General features: G+C 62.9%; 3 protein-coding genes across 6 annotated transcripts; 2 read left to right on the forward strand and 1 right to left on the reverse strand.

The window, feature by feature from the left end:
* Positions 1 to 1,247: 1,247 nt before the first annotated feature.
* ENTPD2 (ectonucleoside triphosphate diphosphohydrolase 2) lies at positions 1,248 to 13,357 on the forward strand. Of its 2 annotated transcripts, XM_059828647.1 has the most exons (10): positions 1,248 to 1,358; positions 7,962 to 8,079; positions 8,603 to 8,753; positions 9,418 to 9,577; positions 9,678 to 9,905; positions 10,310 to 10,576; positions 10,784 to 10,903; positions 10,972 to 10,986; positions 11,267 to 11,317; positions 11,921 to 13,357. In XM_059828647.1, exons 1-10 carry the CDS (start codon positions 1,248 to 1,250, stop codon positions 12,119 to 12,121), a joined length of 1,422 nt encoding a protein of 473 aa, XP_059684630.1. In that variant the 3' UTR covers positions 12,122 to 13,357. The 2 variants fall into 2 exon arrangements, with proteins under 2 accessions (XP_059684630.1, XP_059684629.1); XM_059828646.1 differs by lacking the exon at positions 10,972 to 10,986 and having other exon boundaries at positions 11,183 to 11,317.
* TMEM141 (transmembrane protein 141) lies at positions 11,428 to 16,903 on the reverse strand. Of its 3 annotated transcripts, none has more exons than XM_059828797.1 (5): positions 16,850 to 16,903; positions 16,477 to 16,543; positions 16,260 to 16,343; positions 15,837 to 15,968; positions 11,428 to 11,649 (listed from the first exon to the last, which is right to left on the reverse strand). In XM_059828797.1, the coding sequence occupies exons 1-5, from the start codon at positions 16,901 to 16,903 to the stop codon at positions 11,609 to 11,611; spliced, it is 378 nt and encodes a 125-aa protein (XP_059684780.1). In that variant the 3' UTR covers positions 11,428 to 11,608. The 3 variants fall into 3 exon arrangements, with proteins under 3 accessions (XP_059684780.1, XP_059684779.1, XP_059684778.1); XM_059828796.1 differs by lacking the exon at positions 11,428 to 11,649 and adding an exon at positions 14,623 to 15,048; XM_059828795.1 differs by lacking the exon at positions 11,428 to 11,649 and adding an exon at positions 14,624 to 15,054.
* Positions 16,904 to 16,972: 69 nt separating this feature from the next.
* Positions 16,973 to 19,434, forward strand: PAXX (PAXX non-homologous end joining factor). Its single transcript, XM_059828932.1, is given in 7 exon segments — positions 16,973 to 17,070; positions 17,147 to 17,207; positions 17,314 to 17,348; positions 17,420 to 17,610; positions 18,195 to 18,266; positions 18,764 to 18,879; positions 18,911 to 19,434. Coding segments are annotated over 7 exon segments (780 nt in total). The 3' UTR covers positions 19,118 to 19,434.
* The last annotated feature ends 468 nt before the right edge of the window (positions 19,435 to 19,902 follow it).

The following is a 19,902-nucleotide window of genomic DNA, read 5'->3' on the forward strand; positions in this document are numbered from 1 at the left end:
GCGGCACGCTCTGTGCCCCTGTTCAGCCATTTTCTTCCCCAGACTCTGCTGTTGGTCACTGCTCCAGGGGACAAAACCGGAGCTCGTCCCCAGCGGGACCTCCAGCAGCAGAGCCTTCGCAATGCAGCGGCACGTCAGGCCAAGGGCACCCGGAACACAAGCCCCTGGCACAGGCTGGGCCCCTCGGGTGCCTCTGCACCCAGCCGCCACAGCGATGGGCAGGATGATCTGCAGAAACCCCAGCGCTAGTGCAACGTGCAGAGCAGCTGTGAGCGGCAGGAAAGGTGGCTTGTTTAGAAAAAAATTAAGAAGTCAGGCAGGCTGCGAGGAGCTGAAGTGTGACCCTCCAGCCTGCAACCCAGCTGGGCTGGAAGCCATGTCTTCCTTCAGCCTCCTCTCCTTGGTGATATCTCCTTGTTTATTATTTTGTTCACTGTTTTATCCCTCTGTGTAAGCAAGCTCAGAATGTCCTTCTCAGAGCCGGGGGCCCAACCTTCCTTGGCTCACTGCTCCATGTGGAAACGCATTACATTATTCACTTGTGACCACGCTAAAAACAATCTCAATATATGTCTGGGCTCCTCAGGGCTGTCACAAACTCCTTGTAGTGATTAAAAGCGGTAGTAGATTCGTAGCTGTTAATCACGGTAGGTGAGATGCTTTCTCAGAGCTTTTCTGTTGCTCAGGGTGTTCTCACCTCCCACCAAACCCACCTCTGGGCTGAGCCCCGGTGCAGGGGTGATGCCTTGGGGGGGCAGGATGGGGCTGAGTCCTGGGCCCAGGACAATGCCTGCTGGGGGGAGAAGATGGGACTGATCCCGGGGACAGAGGATACGCCCTGGGAGGAGGGACGGGGGTGGCTGAGCCCCGCGGTAACGGTGACACCCGGGGGGCTGAGTCCTGGGTCAGGGACCATGCCCGGGGGCCTGGGGGGGGTAGATGGGGCTGAGCCCCGGGGTGGGGGCGATGCCCGGGGTGGGGGCGATGCCCGGGGCAGGGGCGGCAGGACGGGCCCGATCCCGGGGCAGAGGCAGACGCGGGACCCGCCGCCCGGGGCCGGCCCCCCGCAGCCCGGAGGAGCCCCGTGTCCCGCCCGGGTGGGCCGGGGCGGCGGTGACTCAGCCGGGAGAGGCGGGCGAGGAGGAGGAGGAGGAGGAGGAGGAGGAGGAGGAGGCGGGGGAAGAGGAGCAGCGGGAGCCGCCGCAGCCGCCGCGGAGCCGCTCACCTGCCCCGGCTCCGGCCCCGCCATGGCCCGCCGGGTCGCCGCCGTCCTCCTGCTCCTCGCCCTCGGCTGCCTCCTGGGCATCCTCCTGCTCTGCCTCGGCTCCGGGGACACGCGGGGCCCGCCGGGCTTCAAGGTAGAGCGGGGCCGGCACCGGGGGGGCGCCGGGCACGGAGGGGACGGGGACAGCGGGCACCGGGGGGGGGGGGCTGGGCTGCGCGGGGCTGGGGGAGCCGCAGCGGGCACGGCCATCCGCGGGGTGCCCGGTGCGGGAGAGGCTCCGGCATCCAGGGGATCCCCAGCGCCAGGGGAGGGCAGCGGGGCCGGGGGGCCCCGAGCCGCGGGGTGGGGGGCGCAGGGAGCGGCCCCCGCGGGGCTGCCGGGGACGGGGCTGCCCCCCCTCTGCGGGGACCCCTGCCCGGCCCCGCCGCCTCGGACCTGCGCTTGAGAGAGGGATCCCTCGGACAGGCTGAAAGCTGGCGGTGGCGGGTCTGGATGCGGCCCCCCAGGCCAGAGCCGCCGTGTCGGCATCTGCGGCCCCGGCTCTGTCTGGGGACGGGGCACCCCTGCGCACCCCAGCATCGCCCGGGGGGGCTCCAGCTGCATCGCCTGAGCCCGCGCTGCCGGACGAGAAACGCACTTCCCTAGGAAAACGAGCTGGGTTTTGTTCGTTTTCATTGTCAATTCCGATGCTGAAAGAAGTTCCTCGTTGGCCAAGTCCCTCAGTTGACTCTTTTGCAGCCCAAGTCTTTTGTTTTAAAAAAGTATTATTTTTTTTTGGTGACAGACTGAGCTATCCCATGGGGAGCAGGCTCTTGTCCTAGAAAACAGTTCATCCAAAACCCCCTTTTTCTCATCCCAGGCAATTTGCTTGGAAACTTTCTGAGCCAGCCTGAATGCCAGATGTGTTGCCGTCTCTCTGGGTTTGTCAGATGTAATGAAGATTAGGTTGAGAAAACAAACTAGCTTAGCCAAGATGATACTCGCCGCTGTTAGTATAACTAGCAATGATTAACTCTTTTCTTGTGACACCTTTCTTTGTCACCCATTGCCACATGCTGGGGTATATTGACCGGTGCCCGTAGCTGGTTTCAAAACGGATCTTGACTCTTTGGACCCGGGTGCATTAGACAGATAGGTGCTGAGAGCCCTATGAGCAGCACTTGGGTCAGCCTGGGAAGACTTTTCTCCTCCTGGTTCCAACCTGGAGCTTTGTTTTTATGCCAGATGCATTCCCAGGAATTTGATTTTTTGAGCTTTTTTGTGCTTTTTCTCTCTCCCAGTGGTAGCACCATCCAGTCTGCAAGCAGCGCTGCGGTTTGGGGCTGAGCATCCCCCAACACTCACATGGGTCCTGGCCCTGCTCTGCCCAAGGCTGTGCCGCCCAGCCTGGGGACTTGGGGTCTTGCACCATTCCTGGATGTGCCAAGCGCACGTGAGGTCCAGCACGGTGCGTGCGGTGAGACACTGCCCGCCAGAGCGCGGCACTGGTGTCATGGCAGTGCCTGTTCCCGTGGGGCTGGCACCAGGCAGGCACCAAGGGCTTTGCTTTTGCACAAAGCTCAGGGCTGCTTTGGGGATGCAAAGCTTTGTCTTAGTCTAACTCAGCCCAAAATGTGCCAGCATGATTTAGGGGAGGTTGGTCCTGCTGTGGGGAACCCCGGGCACGTCTTCCCCACACGCCTGGGCAAGACATGGTCCTTGCTGGCTCAGTCCATGTTAGCAGCAACTGCTGGATGATAGCACTGTTCATTGCTGACCTGTGGCTCCACGTCTTCCCTTTCCAGCTCCTTTGCTTGGAATACAGCCCTAAAAATACCCAAGATTAGTTGTCCTGCTGCCGGAGGGACTGATCCCAGGAGCGCAGTGTTCCCTGTCCCTCGTGGGTCCTCGGCAGGGCTTACGGCACCGCTGCCTGATGGCTTGGAGCCGTTGCCTTCTTTTGACAACCCTTTTTTTCCTTCTTTTGGCAAATCTGTTCACTGCCCATTACAAAGCCTGCTGGGCTCTTCCCCTGCCAGCTGTCCCAGGGGAGCTGCAGCTCCCGTGGCAGGAAAGAAACCCATCGTAACACACCGCCAGACCTGGGAGCCCCATGGATCTCGCCGCCCTTGAGGGAGGTGGGATGTTGTGGGGCCGGGCTGAGCCCCTGCTGCACCATGGGACCACACAGAGATCCTGTGGGGTGGGGGGCTGGAGGCCCGGGCACGGCTACAGGGCGTGGTGCCAGGCTACAGCGAGTTGGGCAGTTCTCAGTGCCACTCTCCGCCTCCCCCTCTGGGGTGTGGGACGTTTCTGGGCAGAGCCATGCACTCACCAGGATACCTGAACCCTACTTGTGTCTTCGCTGGCCTGTGGCCTTTGGGGACATCCCCGCCCTCTGCGTCCCCTCTGCAGGGGCTTCAGGACTGAGCAGGCCTGGCTTGGGCTGGGCTGAGCGATGCTGCGGTGGGGCAGAGCGCACGGGGCCACAGGTGACCCCAGAGGCAGCGGGGCCAGGGGCAGCACGGGGACACTGTCCTGGTGCGGGGCCAAGCTGGGAACCGCCGTGTCCCCCAGCCCTGTGGCATCACCAGGGTCTGGTCAGGGGGTCCTGTTAGAAAAATCCATTATTCCTGTGCCACCAGGAGATTCTGGGGTTGGAGAATGACCTATGGGCTGGGGCCAGGGCCCCCAACATGTGCGTGAGGACCCACCAAGCCCTGGGGTGCCGGCAGCCAAGCGTGCCGGGGCAGATGAGAGAGATGATGGGAGGCAGGCTCCAAACGGGAGCATGCCAAGGCATCCTTGTGTCCCTCCAGCCCTCATTTCCAGCCTGCTCATTGGCAGGCGCAGGACACCTCGGCTGGAAGAGCTGAGGGCAGTGCTTACGCTGCAAATCACTAACAAGACGGGCTTTCAGCCAGGTTTCTCCCTCCTGGAGCTTCCCATCTGCAAAGCCCCTGCAGACAACATTCCTGTGCCCCCAGCACGGCTGCGAGCCCACAGCTCGGCCACGGCTCGTGCCTGCACGGCGGCTCGCTCTGCACTGGGTGATGTGATGCAGTAGCTCTGATGCCCGGGAGCAGGGAGGGGCTGAGACAGGGCTGGGGCAGGAACTGGGACAGGGGCTGGCACCGTCGCAGCCCCACTGTGGGTGACCCCATCCTTGACTCCCATGCGGGTGCTCGAGGCATGTGTGTACCTCCCTACCGGAGGAAGGGATGGGACCTCTCCTTCATCCCTGGGGACCCTGTTGGCCATCCAGGTCTGCCTCGGCCCCTTTGTGTGCACATGCCTGTGCACGTGGCTTCCACCCCTGCTCACTGCCACCAGCGCCGCTGGGGGGGACAGCTCCTCCACGGGGACAGGTTGGGGTGCAAAACGCTACACCCCCCAGGAGCAGGGCAGAGGGGGCTGGTGCGAGGCTGCACTGACTCCTCTCATGCCGGGGCAGCCGGGGAGTGAGCCATGGCGTTGGCGGCTGGCTGGGCGCCGGGCACTCCCTGCGGCTGGCAGCACCCACTGCGCTGCGGCGGTTCGTGTTGCCGCACGTCGGTACCTCGGCTGGGCCTGAGTGCGGCTGCCTTCACTGCTGGGGCCGAGCCACCACCAGTCAGGAGGTCCCATGGAACCATCCTTCTCCCACGAGTGCTGGGGCTGCTTCCCATCTTTGCTGCCCCACACCTGGGAGCAATGGGCTCTGCCCTCCCGGAGACCAGGATTTGAGAGTAGAGACCCCCACCCCGACCTGCAGGTGTTGGCAGCAAAGGGCACAGGGATGTGTCTGCCTGAGGCAGTTGGTTCTGCAATCTGCTGCAGCAGTGTCACTGTCACCCCAAACATGACAACTTTCCGTGGAGCTTGTCCTGGGTGTGAGGTCGGTGCTGCCTCTCGCTGCCGGCCGCCCTGCGCCACGTGTGCTCTGCTTCCCTGGGTCTGAGCAGACAGCGTGGCTGCCCCAGGCACACACACACCCACACGCATGCCCACACGGGTGCACACTCGCATGCATGCCTATGCACACCCACACATGCACACCCACCTAAATGCATGTACGCACAGACGTACATGCATCCAGGTGCACACAAACACTGGCACACCTACGTGCATGTACACCCCACCTGAGCACACCCATGTGCGTGCACGTCCCCACGCATGCACCTCCACACCTAAATTAGCACGCACGTGCAAATGTTCATGCACACACACCCCCACGCGCACACCTGCAGGTATGCACACCGCATGCACACAGCCATGCACACGTGCACCTACATGTGTGCATCCCCCCACATGTGCAACCCCCCGCCCCGCCGTGTGCAGCCCCACGTGTGTACCCCGTGCCAGCTCTCCGTGGGGCTGGAAGCAGAGCCCAGCTGAGCCAGCCCTGGCGAAGGCAGCAGGAAATCCCCTGAACCAGGTTTGCCCCCCGCCACAGGCGTGTGGGGCTTCCCCTGCCCACCCTGGATCCAGCCGTGTGTCCAAGCTCACGTGGCCACATCCGTTCCTGCCGCAGGGTCAGTCTGGAATCCCCAGCGCTGCTCCGGCCGGGCTGTCCCCATCCCTGGTGTGTAACACCGGGTGTCCCCAGTGCTGCAGGTCATTCTCTCTGCCTCTTGCTCCAGCATTTCTTAGCCCCTGCCATCCCGTAGGTATCCCCGTCTCCAGCCTCGTCCCCCTCCGCAGGCTGCAGCCTCCCCCATGTCATCCTGGGGCTGGAAACCACTCCCGGGGGCCCGGCTGTGCTCAGCCTCAGGTTTGGGGGTGACTTGTCAATGCTTTCCCTTTGGGGATAGCATTGTCACCCTGCTAATGCTAATGTCACTCCGGGTGATATATGGGGTGGTGTGGAGGTGGTGTGGTGCCCTGCGAGGACTCCAGGGGCATCTGCATGGTGGCCGCAGGGCGTGTGGGCACACGCGCGGCAGAGGCGGGCAGGGCGTCTTCTGGGGTCGGATCCTCCGCAGGGATCCCTTGCAGGGATTCCAGCACCCACTCACAAGGGCTCGACAGTGAAGGGGACATGCTGCGAGGACCATGGGGTGGAAGCCAGTGGTGACATGCCAGTGGGCGTCCCCTGGGAGAGGCAGCTTCGCTGGGGCACCTCAGCATCCTTTATTGCGTGTGCTTGTGCCTGGTGGGTGATTACCCGTCCGGGGGTGCAGGCGGTGCCCACTGGGCCCTGGTGCGGGCAAGCGAGGCAATGGGTGCTATGGCGAGGAGGGACTGGGGGGACACTCAGTGCCAAGGGGTGCATGGCCCGTGGGATGCTGGGCAGAGGAGGGAGCTGAGAGCCCCCCCGAGGCTGCCTGGGGCACCCCCGCCGAGCACCCAGCCCAGAAACGGCCCAAACTGGGGGTCCTGCTCCCCAGCTTTGTGCTTTGGAGTGGCAGCTGGAGGGGGGGGGGCTGTCAGAGCCTCCCCTCCTCCTCTCTGCAGCGTTCAGCATCGTTGGGAGCTGCTTCCCTACACCAGTGCCATGGCAAACTGGCCCCAGTCTGGCTGCAGAGGGGGATTCTCTGCTGGCTCGTAGGTTTTGGCCAGAGCATGTGGCAAGCTGCTGACAGTTAACGGGAGCTGGGGGAGGCTGGAGGGGGGGGTCACCCATTGGAAATGGTTCACTAGGGGAGCAGGGGGTACCGCTGGTGTGGGGCCATGGGTTCACATGGGAATGGGGGTTGCCTCTAAGCGGGGACCCCAGGCATCCCTGCCTGTGCCCTGACCCTTTATTCCTGCTGCCCGAGCTGGCCAAAACCCAGCCCTGCGGCCACCTGGGCTGGAGCCCGCTCTGCAGCCGGTGGACACAGGGACAGGGATAGGACCAGGAGCACCCACCAGGCAGGGCTGGGGTGGCTCCTGGGTGCTGGGCAGGGAGAGGAGCTGCCTGCCCCAGCCCAGGGGCTCCACCCGGGTCCGGGCAGGGCAGGCAGCAGACAGGGCCTTTGTACACGCCAGGTTTAAGCCTTAAGTGGTTTCACCCCAGAGATGCTCAGCTGCTTCCCCCCCGCCTCACAGCCTCCTCTCCAGCAGCAAAGCAGCTCCGGGAGGGACGGAGGGGACCAGCGCAGCAGCCCTGAGCCTGTGGGTGACGGGGGGTGAGGCAGAGGGGTCCGACCGGGGGGGCTGAAGACAGCACGGGGCAGCCCCTCCCTGGGAGCTGGGTAACCTTGTTTGGCAGGAGGGAGCGGGGTTATTTATAGCCGGAGAATGGCCGAGCCATACAAGGGCAGGAGGGACGAGGTGCCTGGCTGCCCTTCTTTGGCGAGCTGCATCCCTGAGGGGCCACTCCCAGGTGTCATCCCCCCTCCGCTGGCCCCAGAGACCCCCGGGAGGGCTCAGGAGAGATGCCCACTGGCCAGGAGCGATGCTGCGGGCAGATGGGAACAAGCGGGGCTGGGGGAGAGAGCATCCCGGTCTGTGCTCAAGGAGGCAAAGGAGTCCCCATGCCAAAAAACCCAGAGTCCCTGTGCTGTGCCAAGCAGCGTCCTGGGGTGGCCAGTATCCCCAACGCCCGCTCCCAGCCGCATCCTGGGCAGGGCCCCGTGCCGGCAGATGTGGGCAAGACCATGCCCACTGTGGCCTGAGCAGCACCCGCCTCGGCCAGGCGATGCTCCTGAAGCTGCCGGGCAGGGCACTGCCAGGGCAGGACTGGCCAGGCATGGCGGGTGGTTGAGCCCCACTGCCTTCCCTCGGGATGGCCTGGGGCAGCCAGGGGGTCTCCCGCCTCCAGCCTGACCCGCTGCCTCCCCCCCACCCGCAGTATGGCATCGTGCTGGACGCCGGGTCCTCCCACACAGCCATGTTCGTCTACAAGTGGCCTGCAGACAAGGAGAACGACACCGGGGTGGTCAGCGAGCACAGCATGTGCGATGTGGAGGGTAAGGGCTGTCCCAGTCCCCGGGGGCTGGGGGCTGGTGGCAGCGTCTGTCACGTTCCCTGCAAGCAGGACACTGAGATGGTGCGAATGCCCCTGCCATGCCCAGCTAGCTGCCTCCCTGTGTATTCACCAGCGCAGTGAGGTGTTATAAGGGGTCCGGCTCGGTTCCCAAAACCTCCCCCATCTCCCCCCCCCCAAGGCTTGCAGCCATGCATGCCTGTGGTTTATTTTTTCCTGGCATGCATTGAACCACCAGGAAACAATTCAGCTCCCTGCCTAGCCCAGCGAGGAGCAAGAAATGGTTTTCCACGCTCCGTTTAAGCAACCTTTTCCCAGCTCTCAGCCGGTGGGGAATGGGGAGTGGACAGGGATGTGTGGCTGGTCTCTGGATGGCTCCATGGCCACAGAAACCTGCAGCATCCGCCTTTTGAACAGCCTGGGAGGGACAAAGCTGCCCACCGAGCACCTTCCCACCGGGCATCTTCCCACTGCCTGCATGGAGCAATGCTGTTTCCTCTCCACAGGTCCCGGCATCTCCAGCTACAGCTCCAACCCTCCAGCTGCCGGGACAAGCTTGGTGCACTGCCTGAACCAGGCTCTGAGAGACGTGCCCAAGGAGAAACACGCGGGCACCCCGCTCTACCTGGGCGCCACGGCTGGCATGCGCCTGCTCAAGTGAGTGCTTGCTGTGGCTGTGCCAGCTGCCTGGCCTCAAACGCTGCCTGGGTGGCCCTGCCATGCCACACTGCTGTCTTGATACCCATGGCAGGGGTGGAGATGGTGAAAGACAGCAGCGATGTCTCCCTTTTGCCAGGCGAAGCTCTTAACCCTCCCAGCTGCCCGGTTCCATGTCCCTCGCAGAGATGCTCCCACCTTTCAGAGCAGGAGATGCTCTGCAGGGCACAACCAGCACATCCCTGGCTGAAAAGGGGCTGGCGTGGGGCCAGCACCGGGATAACCCACCCAGTCTTTTTGGCTAGGCAGGAGGGAAGTCCCCCTGCACCCATTGCCAGCCTGATGGGATGCAATGGGAATAATTAACCCCTCAAAAACCACACAGAGGAGGGAGTCATGCCCCCCTCACCCAGCCACAGGGCATGGTTCAGGAAGAGAGAGCACACCTCCATCCCTGCCGCCTGCCTCCTTCTCTGACAGAGACAAGGGGAATTAGCTGGGGTTTTTGGGGGACATCCCTACAGGTACCCAGGTGAGGACACACCTGGCTCCCACCCCGTGTGCTGCGGCGGGGCTGGGCCCCAAGGGCTGTGTGGGCAGCGGGGGCTCCGCTCGCAGCACCCTGACGCAGCCCTGCCACTCTGCCCTCTTGCCTGGCCCGCAGCATCGCGAACCCGCAGGCTTCAGACGCCGTCCTCAGTGCCGTGGCAGCCACGCTGAAGTCGTACCCCTTTGATTTCCGGGGGGCAAAGATCCTGTCAGGGGAAGATGAAGGGGTCTTCGGCTGGGTCACCGCAAACTACCTCCTGGAGAACTTCATCAAGGTGGGCAGGGGAGCGCAGTGCCTGGCGGGGACAGCTGTGGTGGTCAGGCTGTCCCACAGATCATCACGTCCTTATGCCTGCTCTTGGCTTCCTTGCTCAGCGCGGGTGGCTCGGCGAATGGATCCAGCCCCAGAAGAAGACCCTGGGGGCCATGGACTTCGGAGGCGCTTCCACACAGATCACCTTTGAAACCAGGGACACCATTGAAGACCCCAGAAACGAGGTGATGCTGAAGCTGTACAGCCAGGTGTACAAAGTGTACACCCACAGCTTCCTCTGCTACGGAAGGGACCAGGTCCTCAAGAGGCTGCTCTCAAAGCTCCTCCAGGTACCAGCATGTGCTCGATGAGGATGCTGGCTGTCATCACCCCGTGGTTGCCCCTATACAGGGGTGCGCCCCAGCCCTGGCTCTAGGACAGCCCTGCAGGGCCACCTGCACACCCTTCCCAGCTAACTCTTGGCTTTTGGCCCCGACCCTCTCCCATGGTCCCAGAGCTTCCTTCCACCCTTTCCATAAGGTGTTGCACCCCTTGGCCAGAGCCAAGACGACCTGAGTCATCTCAAGAAGTTTGTGGCAACTGCCAGCTCTGTGTCCCACTGCCCAAGCTCCTCCGTATCTCCCCGGCAGGGAAACAGAGGCAGGCAGGCAGCGGTGCCAGGGCTGCCATGCAGCACCAAGGGAGCCAGGGCTACGGCACAGCTCACGCGCCCCGTGTGTTGCTTCTCCGGCAGGCTGAGAACTACCAAGCAACCATCCCCCATCCCTGCTGGCCCACGGGCTACCGCAAGAGCCTGTCGCTGAGCAGCATCTACGACAGCCCCTGCACGGAGAAGGAGAGGCCCAGCCTTGCCCTCAACTCCACCATCACTGTGGTCGGCACCGGGAACGGGAGCCTCTGTGCTCTGCACGTCGGCAAGCTCTTCGACTTCACCACGTGCTCCTTCTCCCGCTGCTCCTTCAATGGCATTTTCCAGCCAGAGGTTTCAGGAAACTTCATCGTAAGTCCTGGCATGGAGCAGAGTGGTGGCCTGGCTGCTAGGTGGGCAGGTGTCCCTGTCCCCCCGGCATCATGCGGTGGCAAAGCCAGACCCCCCCCCGCTCTGCAAGGGCGGTCACTCGTGCCCACCACACTGGTGAGAGTGGCTGTTCATGGCGAGAGGGTTTTCTCCCTGCCTGTCCCACAGCTGCCAACTTTCCTCCATCAGGCTTTCTCTGCCTTCTTCTACACGGTCGACTTCATCCAGACAGTGATGGGGAAACCTGTGCACTTGCCCAGTGACCTGAAGGATGCTGCCGAGACCATCTGTGCCACCAGCTGGAGTGAGGTGGGGTCCTCGGGCACAGCAGGGAGGAGAGGGCTGCTTCATGTGGGGCATCACCTGGGCTCTGAGAGCAGCCCTTGGAGAGGGCTGGATGTCCCAGCACCCATGGAGTAGGGGGAGGGTGGGTGACGGGTCCCTCATGGGACCAGGAGAGGCTCAGGTGGGTATGAGCAGCACCTTGGCCAGCCAGATACAACCACCCAGAGCTTCAGGCCACAGAAACAAAGCCTGGACCCTGTTGGCTTGACCCCTTTTCTCTGTCCCTCCATGCATCCCACCCAGCTGCTCCAGAAAGCCCCTAAGCTGGAGAAGAGACTGTCAGACTACTGCGCTGTCAGCATGTTTGTTTATTTGCTCACCACCAAGGGCTACAACTTCAACAACCATTCCTTCCCCAACATTGCCTTCCAGAAGAAGGTGAGTAACACCAGAGCACATACTCATGCCATGGTATCTGTTTGGGGTGAGGCCAAAAAGCCCTGCAGGAGAGATGATCCCCCACCAAGAAAGAGCCAAGCAATGTGAGGGAAGATTTTGGGGAACAGGAGCAGGATGGGACTCCCAGTTTTTGGGCGGATCTTCTGGGAGGTGGAAAAAAATGAGCTGAGCTGACTGTAGGGTGATAATGGAGTCAGGTCCTCCAGTCCTTCCTTGGCCCTCGAGACACCAGCCATCTCAAACGACTCTTCGCTCAGGCTTGTTGGGAAGTTATCTCAGGGTAGGATCCCACCTTTGCCAAGTGCCCTCACCTGCATGAGCCGTGGGATGGTCAGTGAGATCAGGACTGGCCTGAGCGGATGAGATCCTGCTCCCATCGGATGAGCTCAGCTCAGCACGGGATGGTCACTTCTTCGTCCTGAGCTGGCTGGACCCATGGGTGAGCGAGGGCTCAGGGTGCTGTGGCCTCCCCCACACCCCTCTCCTCCATTGAGCTGACACTGAAGTGGTCCCTGGAAGGTCTCTTGAGGCCCGCGGAGCTGGGTTGACTGGGGTGGTGACCATGCCATGCTATTTCCACAGGCAGGAGAAACCTCCATCGGCTGGGCCCTGGGCTACATGCTGAACCTCACCAACATGATCCCGGCAGAGAAGCCCTCTTCCCAGAAAAGCATGCTGTACAACTGCTGGGTCATCCTCATCCTGCTCTTTGTGCTCACCACCCTGACGTCTCTGGTGACTGCCATCTGCCTGCTCCGGCGCAGCAAGTCCAGCGCAATCTAACGGCAGGGACAGGGTGGGCCTTGTCTGTAGGACCCAGCACCATCCCTCCTGCTGGAGTCTCCATGGCCTGAACGCTTGGGATGCAGCAAGTGCTCAGAGATGTCCTCCTCCAATACCTGACGCTGCCTGTCCCAGAAGTAAAGCTGTCCCTTTTTGCCCTCCCCTTGCTTTCAAGCTGCAGAATGGGGGGGACAGGAGAGGACCACTGGCCCTGCAGGAGAATGGCTTAAGGGTTTTCAGTGCTACTCAGGGATGGACCCCAGAGCAGGCTCAGGATTTGACCGTTCAGACATGGGGCATCTTTCTGTTGTCTGAACTTACTGGACTGGCCGGTAAGTCCAGACAACAGCAGGATTTATTCTCATGTGCATGGGTGGGGTGGGGAGTACTACTTAGGCTAGTCCTTATAGCTGACCTCTCTAGCCTGTCCCTGGAGAATCAGCCCTGCCTCCCGGGGAGCTCTGGGCATCACCCAGAGCCCATGCTGTCTTTCTGGCCAATGCACAAACCCCACTGACCTTCCTGAGGGCCAGATCTTGGCCTGGACTGCCGCCAGCCTCAGCACAGCGGCTTTGGGTAAGGGCTTAGCAACAATCAGACGTGGGGAGCAACCAGCTTCCCAGGTCCCACTTCAGCAACCAGACATGGTGCCTTCCCCATTCCTGTGGTTCCTAAGCTAGACTCGACTTTGCCACAGCCAGAGCCTCCTCTGTCCCCCTGGCAATGGCACAAAAAGCCCCCGTGGCTCCCCGGTGCGTGGCCATGCCAGCGCAGAGGTGATGGGCTCGCTGCGGGAGTGGGGCTTTGTGCTGCTTTCGGATTTGAGCCCTGCATTACCCCACACCAGGCAGCTGGGAGGATGCGCCTTCATTTCCAATTGAGTAAGAACAGGGACATGCAAACATGCAGAAGGTTTGTTTTTGTTTGGTTGTGTGTTTTTTTTTATAATCAGAACTAAATCTTTATAACCACTCCTATGGCTCTGTGGCTCTTGATCAGCAACAGGCTAATCAAGCCTGGCTGTCCCGCAGGGGTAGAGACACTTATAGGATCTACTCGGACACAGCCGCAGGTCAGGCTCTGCCTGAGGGTCTCAATCCCTTGCAGCCTGCCCAATGCTGAGAAACCATCACGGCTTTGTATGCTCTACCAGCCTGGAGAGCCCCCCAAGACAGACCAAGGTGGGCTTCAAACCTCAATCCAGACTCAGACCCACCTGGAGGTGGAAAAGTTTCAACCAGCCACGGCTGCAAAGTTTCCCAAGTGCTAGAGGTCCAGACACCCCAAAAGCGTGAGCAGGCAATGCTCAAGCTGATTTTGCGCCGTGCATTCACCACTGTGCTCACGGCCACAGCCTCCACGCAAGAACACGTAGGGAGCTTCTGCTCCCAGGGGACCGGGCCTGCTACCCAAGCAGGGCAGGAGAACAGCCCACAGGAGAGCAGCCCTGCGGTTGCCGGCAGCTCAGAGTCACCACGGCATGCATCCAGCTGCCGGGCAGCTGCGCAGGGCCAGTCCCGACGCATCGAGCCCATCTGGAAAGAGCCTCCCACCCCGCCACACTCCTCCGCATGCCCCAGTAGAGGAGCGGCTTTAGCAAGAGTTGCCGTTTCTCGCTGCCCTCCTTGCTCTCGCGGGCAGCACAAGCTCCACTCCCCGCTCCAGCCAAGCTCCCAGTACGCTGTGCTTGGCTTAACCCACCCATTCCCTGCAGCCACTTTGCTTTTAGCTGTTCTGGTGGCTGCTCCCCATCTCTCCGCACAAGCCAAGCGTGATGCCAGTTCAGATGATGTTCTGAGCCCCCGAACCAGATTTCCTGCCCGGGCCCTCATCTCCCCAGCATAGGGACTCCCTCCCGTGGTGAGGTTCAGGGACTGTCTCCAGCGCCACACGGAAGGAGGCGTTTCTGGTCTCTGAAGCTGAAACGCTGCTGCTCTGCTCCAAGAAGCCAGCTAGCTTCCAGAACCCAGGCTGGATTTTCCCTTCTAAGAAATTCAGCTGCAGCCGAATCAGAGCTGGACATCCACAAAGAGCAGCTGGTTTGCCCTGGTCATGACTTGGAGTTTGTTATTAGGAAAAAATGAAGTAAAAGAGGCTTCTTAATCTTCCCACATGCCTCTCTGGATGCGTGGGATTCGAGACAGTACCATTCTGTTGCCGGCTGGTTACGGATCTGGATGGAGAGACTGGGACTGGCCAGGTGACATGCCCCAAGAGCAAGCTTGGCCCCGCACAGAGGGGCTCTGGGCACATGTGCACCCCCTTTTGTGGGGGCAGAGAGAACACCCCCAGAGGCTGTGTGGCTGCAGGGCTCAGCTCAGCCCCATTTGGGCAGGCGAGAAAAGCCTCACTGCTATGGGGACAGGGACCCTGTGACCAGCTAGGGTCAAGGAACAGAAAGTGCATGGCAACAGCTCTGCCTCCTCACAGCTTAGCCCAAACCCATCCGTGCCTGCAGTCATTTCACAGCACTGTGCTGTCGGACTGCAGGTGCCATGGCCTCAAAGGGACCAGAGCTCTCTGCTCCACCATTTACTCCAGGGGCTGCCTCAGGGTGATGTTTACCACCTGCACCGCAGCTCTTCCTGTCCCACTGCCAGCCTTCGCTGCGTTCATAACGTGTGCTTTCAGCTCTCGACTTTTATTGTGCCCCCCACATGCGATGTTCAGAGGCCACCTGGGAGGCAGCAATCCCTACGGTGCCTCCACCACGCTCTCACTGCAGGATCGACTCATCCGAGCTCCCAGGCAGTGCTACTGAGCCCACCAGTCTCGCAGGCAGCACAGGCAGGGGCAGGCAGCAAGGGGTGAAGCAGGACACGGGCACCGTGCACTGTGCTCTGCTGGCTACTCCACAACGTCCCCGTACTTGTTCCTCCTCACCGGCAGTGCCGCACTCTCTCTGTCCTCTGGGCCGGGCAGATTCTCTGCAACTGAAAGAACAAGCTCCCTGGACCCCCGACTATCCCGGCATGTTTGCCAGGGCAGAGGTGGGCAGAGAACCACAGAGCCCTGGTGAAGCGTTTGCCAGGGGTGGGCAGAGAACCACAGAGCCCTGGTGAAGCGTTTGCCAGGGGTGGGCAGAGAACCACAGAGCCCTGGTGAAGCGTTTGCCAGGGGTGGGCAGAGAACCACAGAGCCCTGGTGAAGCGTTTGCCAGGGGTGGGCAGAGAACCACAGAGCCCTGGTGAAGCATTTAAAGCCTCTTCAGCTAGGCCCAGCTTTGGGAGCTCGTGGCACCAGTGAGAAAGCAGCCAGCAGCCGTGGGAACCACCCACTCCAGCTCTGGCCACTGCACGAAGCAACTGGGGTGTGGGGGGGTTTACTGCCTCCCTCCATCCCCCACCCTCTTCATCCTCTTCCAGCAAACAAGCCCTTCATGCTGGCTCTCGTGAATCCACGAAGCAGGCAGGGCAGCAGGCAGAAGCACGCACTCCCACCCCATGCCACGGGTCCTGCTCAGGTACCGGCAGCACAGCTGATGGGCCCAGAGCACAGAGGGACACGGGAGCCATGAGATCAGGCAGGGAACTCCAGCCACCCTAGCACTGCTGCCAGCCTGTCATAAGGGGTGCCAGTGTGGGACTTACACAGGGATGTCGGCAATGATACAGTCACCAGCTTAATTACGAGGCAGGAAGAGCAAATTGTTGCAGCAGGGAAAAACCAGGCACGACAAGCCCAGGGAAAGCAGCAGGGAGAGATGTGAACGTACCTGCGGGCTGCGACACCCTACCAGCCATGGTGAGCTCCTGTGGGGACTTGCCTGTCTCCAGGTAAATCCAGAAGTCAGAGCATTTCTGCGTCTCAGCTCTGGTTACCACGTAGCTGGCGAGGGACCCTGCGGCTGAAGAGAGCAAGATGCTCCCAAGAGCGCCAGCAGCAAGGGCATTTGCTAAGGGCAGCGGTGGGGAAAGCACCCACCAGCTTATGAGCTGCTGCAGCTGCCTGCGAGCCGTCCCTGAGCCCCCGGGGCCGTGGGGAGCAGGGATGTGACAGGAGCCAGGGGAGAAAATCCCCCGGGATAAGGACAAACAGCCCTTCCTCCTGCAGCATGGCCCTGCTCCTGCTGCCACCCTGCCCGGAGCGGAGCCCGCAGGCTTGCCCGGGCACAGGCCGGGCCGGGCAGGACACTCACCCCCGGCCAGCAGCAGGCTCCACTGCAGGCTGTACGGCAGCTTCTTGTTCACCAGCTTCTGCACGGCGAAGGCGGCTCCGCTGCCTACCGAAACCCGGGGGCCGGGCGCCGTTACCGGCCACGGCCCCGCCCGGGCCGCCCCCCCCGCTGCCCGCAGCCCCTGGGGAGCGGCCGGGGGGAGCCGGGGGGCACTGGGGGGAGCCGGGCCGGGCCGTACCTGCCAGGAAGGTGCCGATGCCCTTCATGAAGGCGTGGGACTGGCAGGCCGCGTACTGCTGCAGCGCCTGCGGAGACACACTCAGCGCGGGGCGCCGGCGCCACCGGCACCCCCCGTGCCCGCCCCGGCTCCCTCAGCCCCGGTCCCCCCAGCCCCGGCTCCCCCAGCCCCGGCTCCCCCAGCCCCGGCTCCCCCCAGCCCCGGCTCCCCCAGCCCCGGCTCCCCCCAGCCCCGGCCCCCCCAGCCCCGGCTCCCCCCAGCCCCGGCTCCCCCCAGCCCCGGCTCCCCCCAGCCCCGGTCCCCTCAGCCCCGGTCCCCTCAGCCCCGGTCCCCCCAGCCCCGTCCCCCCAGCCCCGGTCCCGGCAGGGCGCACCGGGTGCTTGGCGGCCACGCTGTCCTCCACCCGCCGCAGCCCCAGGTTGACCATGGCGCGGCCGGCGGCCCAAGTGCTGGGGAGGGCCCGCGGGCCTCGCCCGCCCCTTCCGGCGCTGCCGCCATGGCGGAGCCGACCGGGCCCTTCCACCTGCTGCGGGCCGGGCCGGGCCGGTACCTCTGCTACTGCCGCCCCGGCCCCGGCCCCGGCAGCACCGTCTAGTGAGTGCGGGGCCGGGAGCGGGGCCGGGCTGGGGCCGAGCGGCGCCGGCCCAGCCTGAGCCGCTGCCTCCCGCAGTGTGACCGACGCGCTGGAGGTCTGGGCCGGGGAGCTCGGCGCCCGCCCGCCGCTCGGCTGCGTACGTACCGGGGCCGGGGCGGAGGGGAAGGCCCGGGCCTGGGCCGGGGCGGCGGTGGTGGGCGCCGGGGAGGGCCGTTTCGGGACATGCCCGCTCTCCTCCTCAGCGCTGCCAGCCGGAGGAGCACGGCACGAAGCTCAGGTGGGTGCCGCAGCCGCCGGGCACCGGCCCCTCTGCCCAGGGCCCCCCTCACCGCGGCCTCGCCCGCGCAGGGAGGCCTTGGGGCGGGGGGCCGCCTGGCTGAGCCTGGGCCAGGGGAAGGCCACGCTGCAGCTGCGGGAGGAGGCCCGGTGCTCGGCCCTGGATCTCTTCAAGCTGCCCATGGCCGAGGCGAGGAGCCAGCTCCAGGCGCTGGTGTTTGGCATGGCGGGGCGCGTCGAGAGCCTGGAGAGACGACTGGAAGGTCCGTGGGGAGGGTTTGGAAGGGGATAAAGGCAGGAGGAGGGTGGGCGGCTCTCTGCCACCTTCGCGGTGTCATACCCCCCACCCAAAGGCGCCCCAAGTGATCCAGCTCAGCCAGCCACGGGAGAAGGCTGTGCCTCCCTGGCCTGGCCCAGGCGGATTCTCCTCCCCGGTCCCGGGGGGCTGCCCAGGAGGGCTGCGCAGCAGAGGTGCTGCCTTCTTTTTCCTATTTGGCCTGGCCAGTTCCCAGAGCTGGCCTGGGTCTGCACCTGATGGCCTCCGGCAGAAGAGATCCTGCTTGGGACCAGAGGACGCAGTGTCGTGTCTCTGTGCAGAGACACAGCCTTGTCCCCGTGGTCAGCACCACACCGTCATCTCTGTGTGTGGGAGTTGCCTCGCGGAGGTCTCTTATTTTAGGGGTCTAGGAAGATCTTGGGGCAGCAGCAGCCTGGGTGGGAGTGCTGGGAGGAGAACGTGACTCAGTTTGGCTGTGGAGGGGAGGGAGCTTGCTGGGAGGCTTGGGGTGCTGCATGCTGTATTGGGGTGCATTGTCACAAGCTCTGGCTCTGCTTCCTGTCTCAGCAGCAGTGGAGATGCTGGCATCTTCCTGCAGCCCTGAGAAGAACGCTGCCCGGAGCCAGCAGCAATTCCTGCCAGGTAGGCAATTGCCAGAGGGCACCTCCCCTGGTCCCATTGCTTGTTTGCCTTCTCTTCCCCAGGAGGCTGCTGGTCCTATGTCCATGTGCTCTCCAGGACGCTCCGAGCACCCTTGGCTGTGGCTGCTGTCAGCCGCCCCGCTGTCCTGGTGCCCTTCCTGGCACAGAAAGGCCCAGGGCTCAGTGCAGTGGCTCTCGGGGTGTCTGGGATGCACTGTGCTCAGGTCAGATGCCGGGCATCGCCAGGCAGGTTGCTCGCTAGCGTCCAGGAGATCAGGTTGTGCTGCTCTTCCAGACTGGGGGCCGTGGCAGGTCCATGGCTCCCTGCTCCTTTGGGAGAGGAGACCAGGCTTTGCCCTTCCTCACCCACCATGGATGCTGGGCCAGCCAGGCTGGGCTGCTGGAGGCTCACCCTGGGCATGGAGGGGCTTGCAGGGCTGCCAAAGCAACTAATCAACCTTTTGTAATCCCTGACCTGCCTGTGTTTGACCGAGGCAGACCCCAGCCCCAGGAAAAACAAGGGTGCTGGCTCAGCTTTGCCAGCCAAGAGGAAGATCCCGGGAGAGTCTCTCATTAACCCTGGCTTCAAAAGGTAAGTGCTGCTCCCAGGCCCAGTGCTGGGGCTGGGCTGCACTGGAGATCCAGTGGACTCTGCTCTGTAGCTGCGTGGGGGCAGAGTGGGGGGCTTTGGGCTGTGATACTCCTTCCATCTCCTAGCAAGAAGGCACCGTCTGGAGTGGATTTCGAGGACTCCTGACCTGTGCTGTCCCGTCCCCTGATGACAGCCCTACCGGACCCTTGCCAGCAACGTGTGCTGGTGGAGGAGGTTTCACTGCGCCCCGGGCTCGCTGAGCCCCTTGCGCCCAGGGAGGCAGACAGGGCAAGCAGGACCCAGAGGGCTGGAGCCAGCGCCTGGCAGGCCTGAGCGAGTAGCAGATCCTCAGCTGGTGTGGTGGCAGGGCCTTTGAGGGGGGACAGATGGGGCAGGGCTGACAAAAGTGGTGGCTTTTTTCCCTGCAGCTCTTCCCTGCTGGCAGGGGCCACCTTTCTACCTTGCTTGTCATGAATTGATGGGGTTTTTAAAGAACTTTTATATCGCCATGTAACGAAAAGATTACCTGTGCTTAACCTATTGCCAGTAAAGGTGGTTTTGCCAGCCAGTCTGGGTACCGGGACAGCGTGGATGCGTCGGTCCATTCTGCCATTCCCTTTCTCAGGAATCCTGTGGCTAATTGCAGCTGAACCTGGAGGGTCAGGAGCTCAGAGGAGTTCACTTCCCTGCTGGCTTTGTGCCAGTGGGCTGGTGGGTGAGTGGTTAGAGCCTCCCCAGCCCCCTGGAGAGCTGGGAGAATGGGCCCAGCCCTTGCTAGCCACTGAGAGAGGACTGGGAGGCCGATGCGAAGTCCTGCGAGGGTGGAGAGCTGCTGGGGCTTGTCACTCCAGACTCACACTTGACTTGCTTGCAAAGCCTTTATTGATTTCTGGGAGCTCTGATACATGGCTTGGACTTGCCCTGCTTCACCCCCATCCCTCTCCCAAATCTGCTCCTGGGAGCTTCCTAATGGCAGGTTCTGGGGGGACAGTGCCCTCCGCTCCACTCACCCAGGGCGATGGGGGGTGAGCCGTGTCCACCACCC

This window comes from Gavia stellata, chromosome 24 (genome assembly GCF_030936135.1).
Source record: "Gavia stellata isolate bGavSte3 chromosome 24, bGavSte3.hap2, whole genome shotgun sequence".
NCBI classification, from domain to species: domain Eukaryota; kingdom Metazoa; phylum Chordata; class Aves; order Gaviiformes; family Gaviidae; genus Gavia; species Gavia stellata.

Excerpts from the sequence above, each read along its gene's own strand:
- TMEM141 (XM_059828795.1), bottom strand. The coding sequence starts at position 16,903 with ATGGTCAACCTGGGGCTGCGGCGGGTGGAGGACAGCGTGGCCGCCAAG. Across the intron at positions 16,544-16,849 it reads GCGTGGCCGCCAAGCACCCG|GCGCTGCAGCAGTACGCGGC; the intron begins GTGCGCCCTGCC and ends GTGTCTCCGCAG. Across the intron at positions 15,969-16,259 it reads GAGCCTGCTGCTGGCCGGGG|CCGCAGGGTCCCTCGCCAGC; the intron begins GTGAGTGTCCTG and ends TGCTCTCTTCAG.
- ENTPD2 (XM_059828646.1), top strand. The coding sequence starts at position 1,248 with ATGGCCCGCCGGGTCGCCGCCGTCCTCCTGCTCCTCGCCCTCGGCTGC. Across the intron at positions 9,578-9,677 it reads TCCTGGAGAACTTCATCAAG|CGCGGGTGGCTCGGCGAATG; the intron begins GTGGGCAGGGGA and ends TTCCTTGCTCAG. Across the intron at positions 9,906-10,309 it reads TGCTCTCAAAGCTCCTCCAG|GCTGAGAACTACCAAGCAAC; the intron begins GTACCAGCATGT and ends CTTCTCCGGCAG.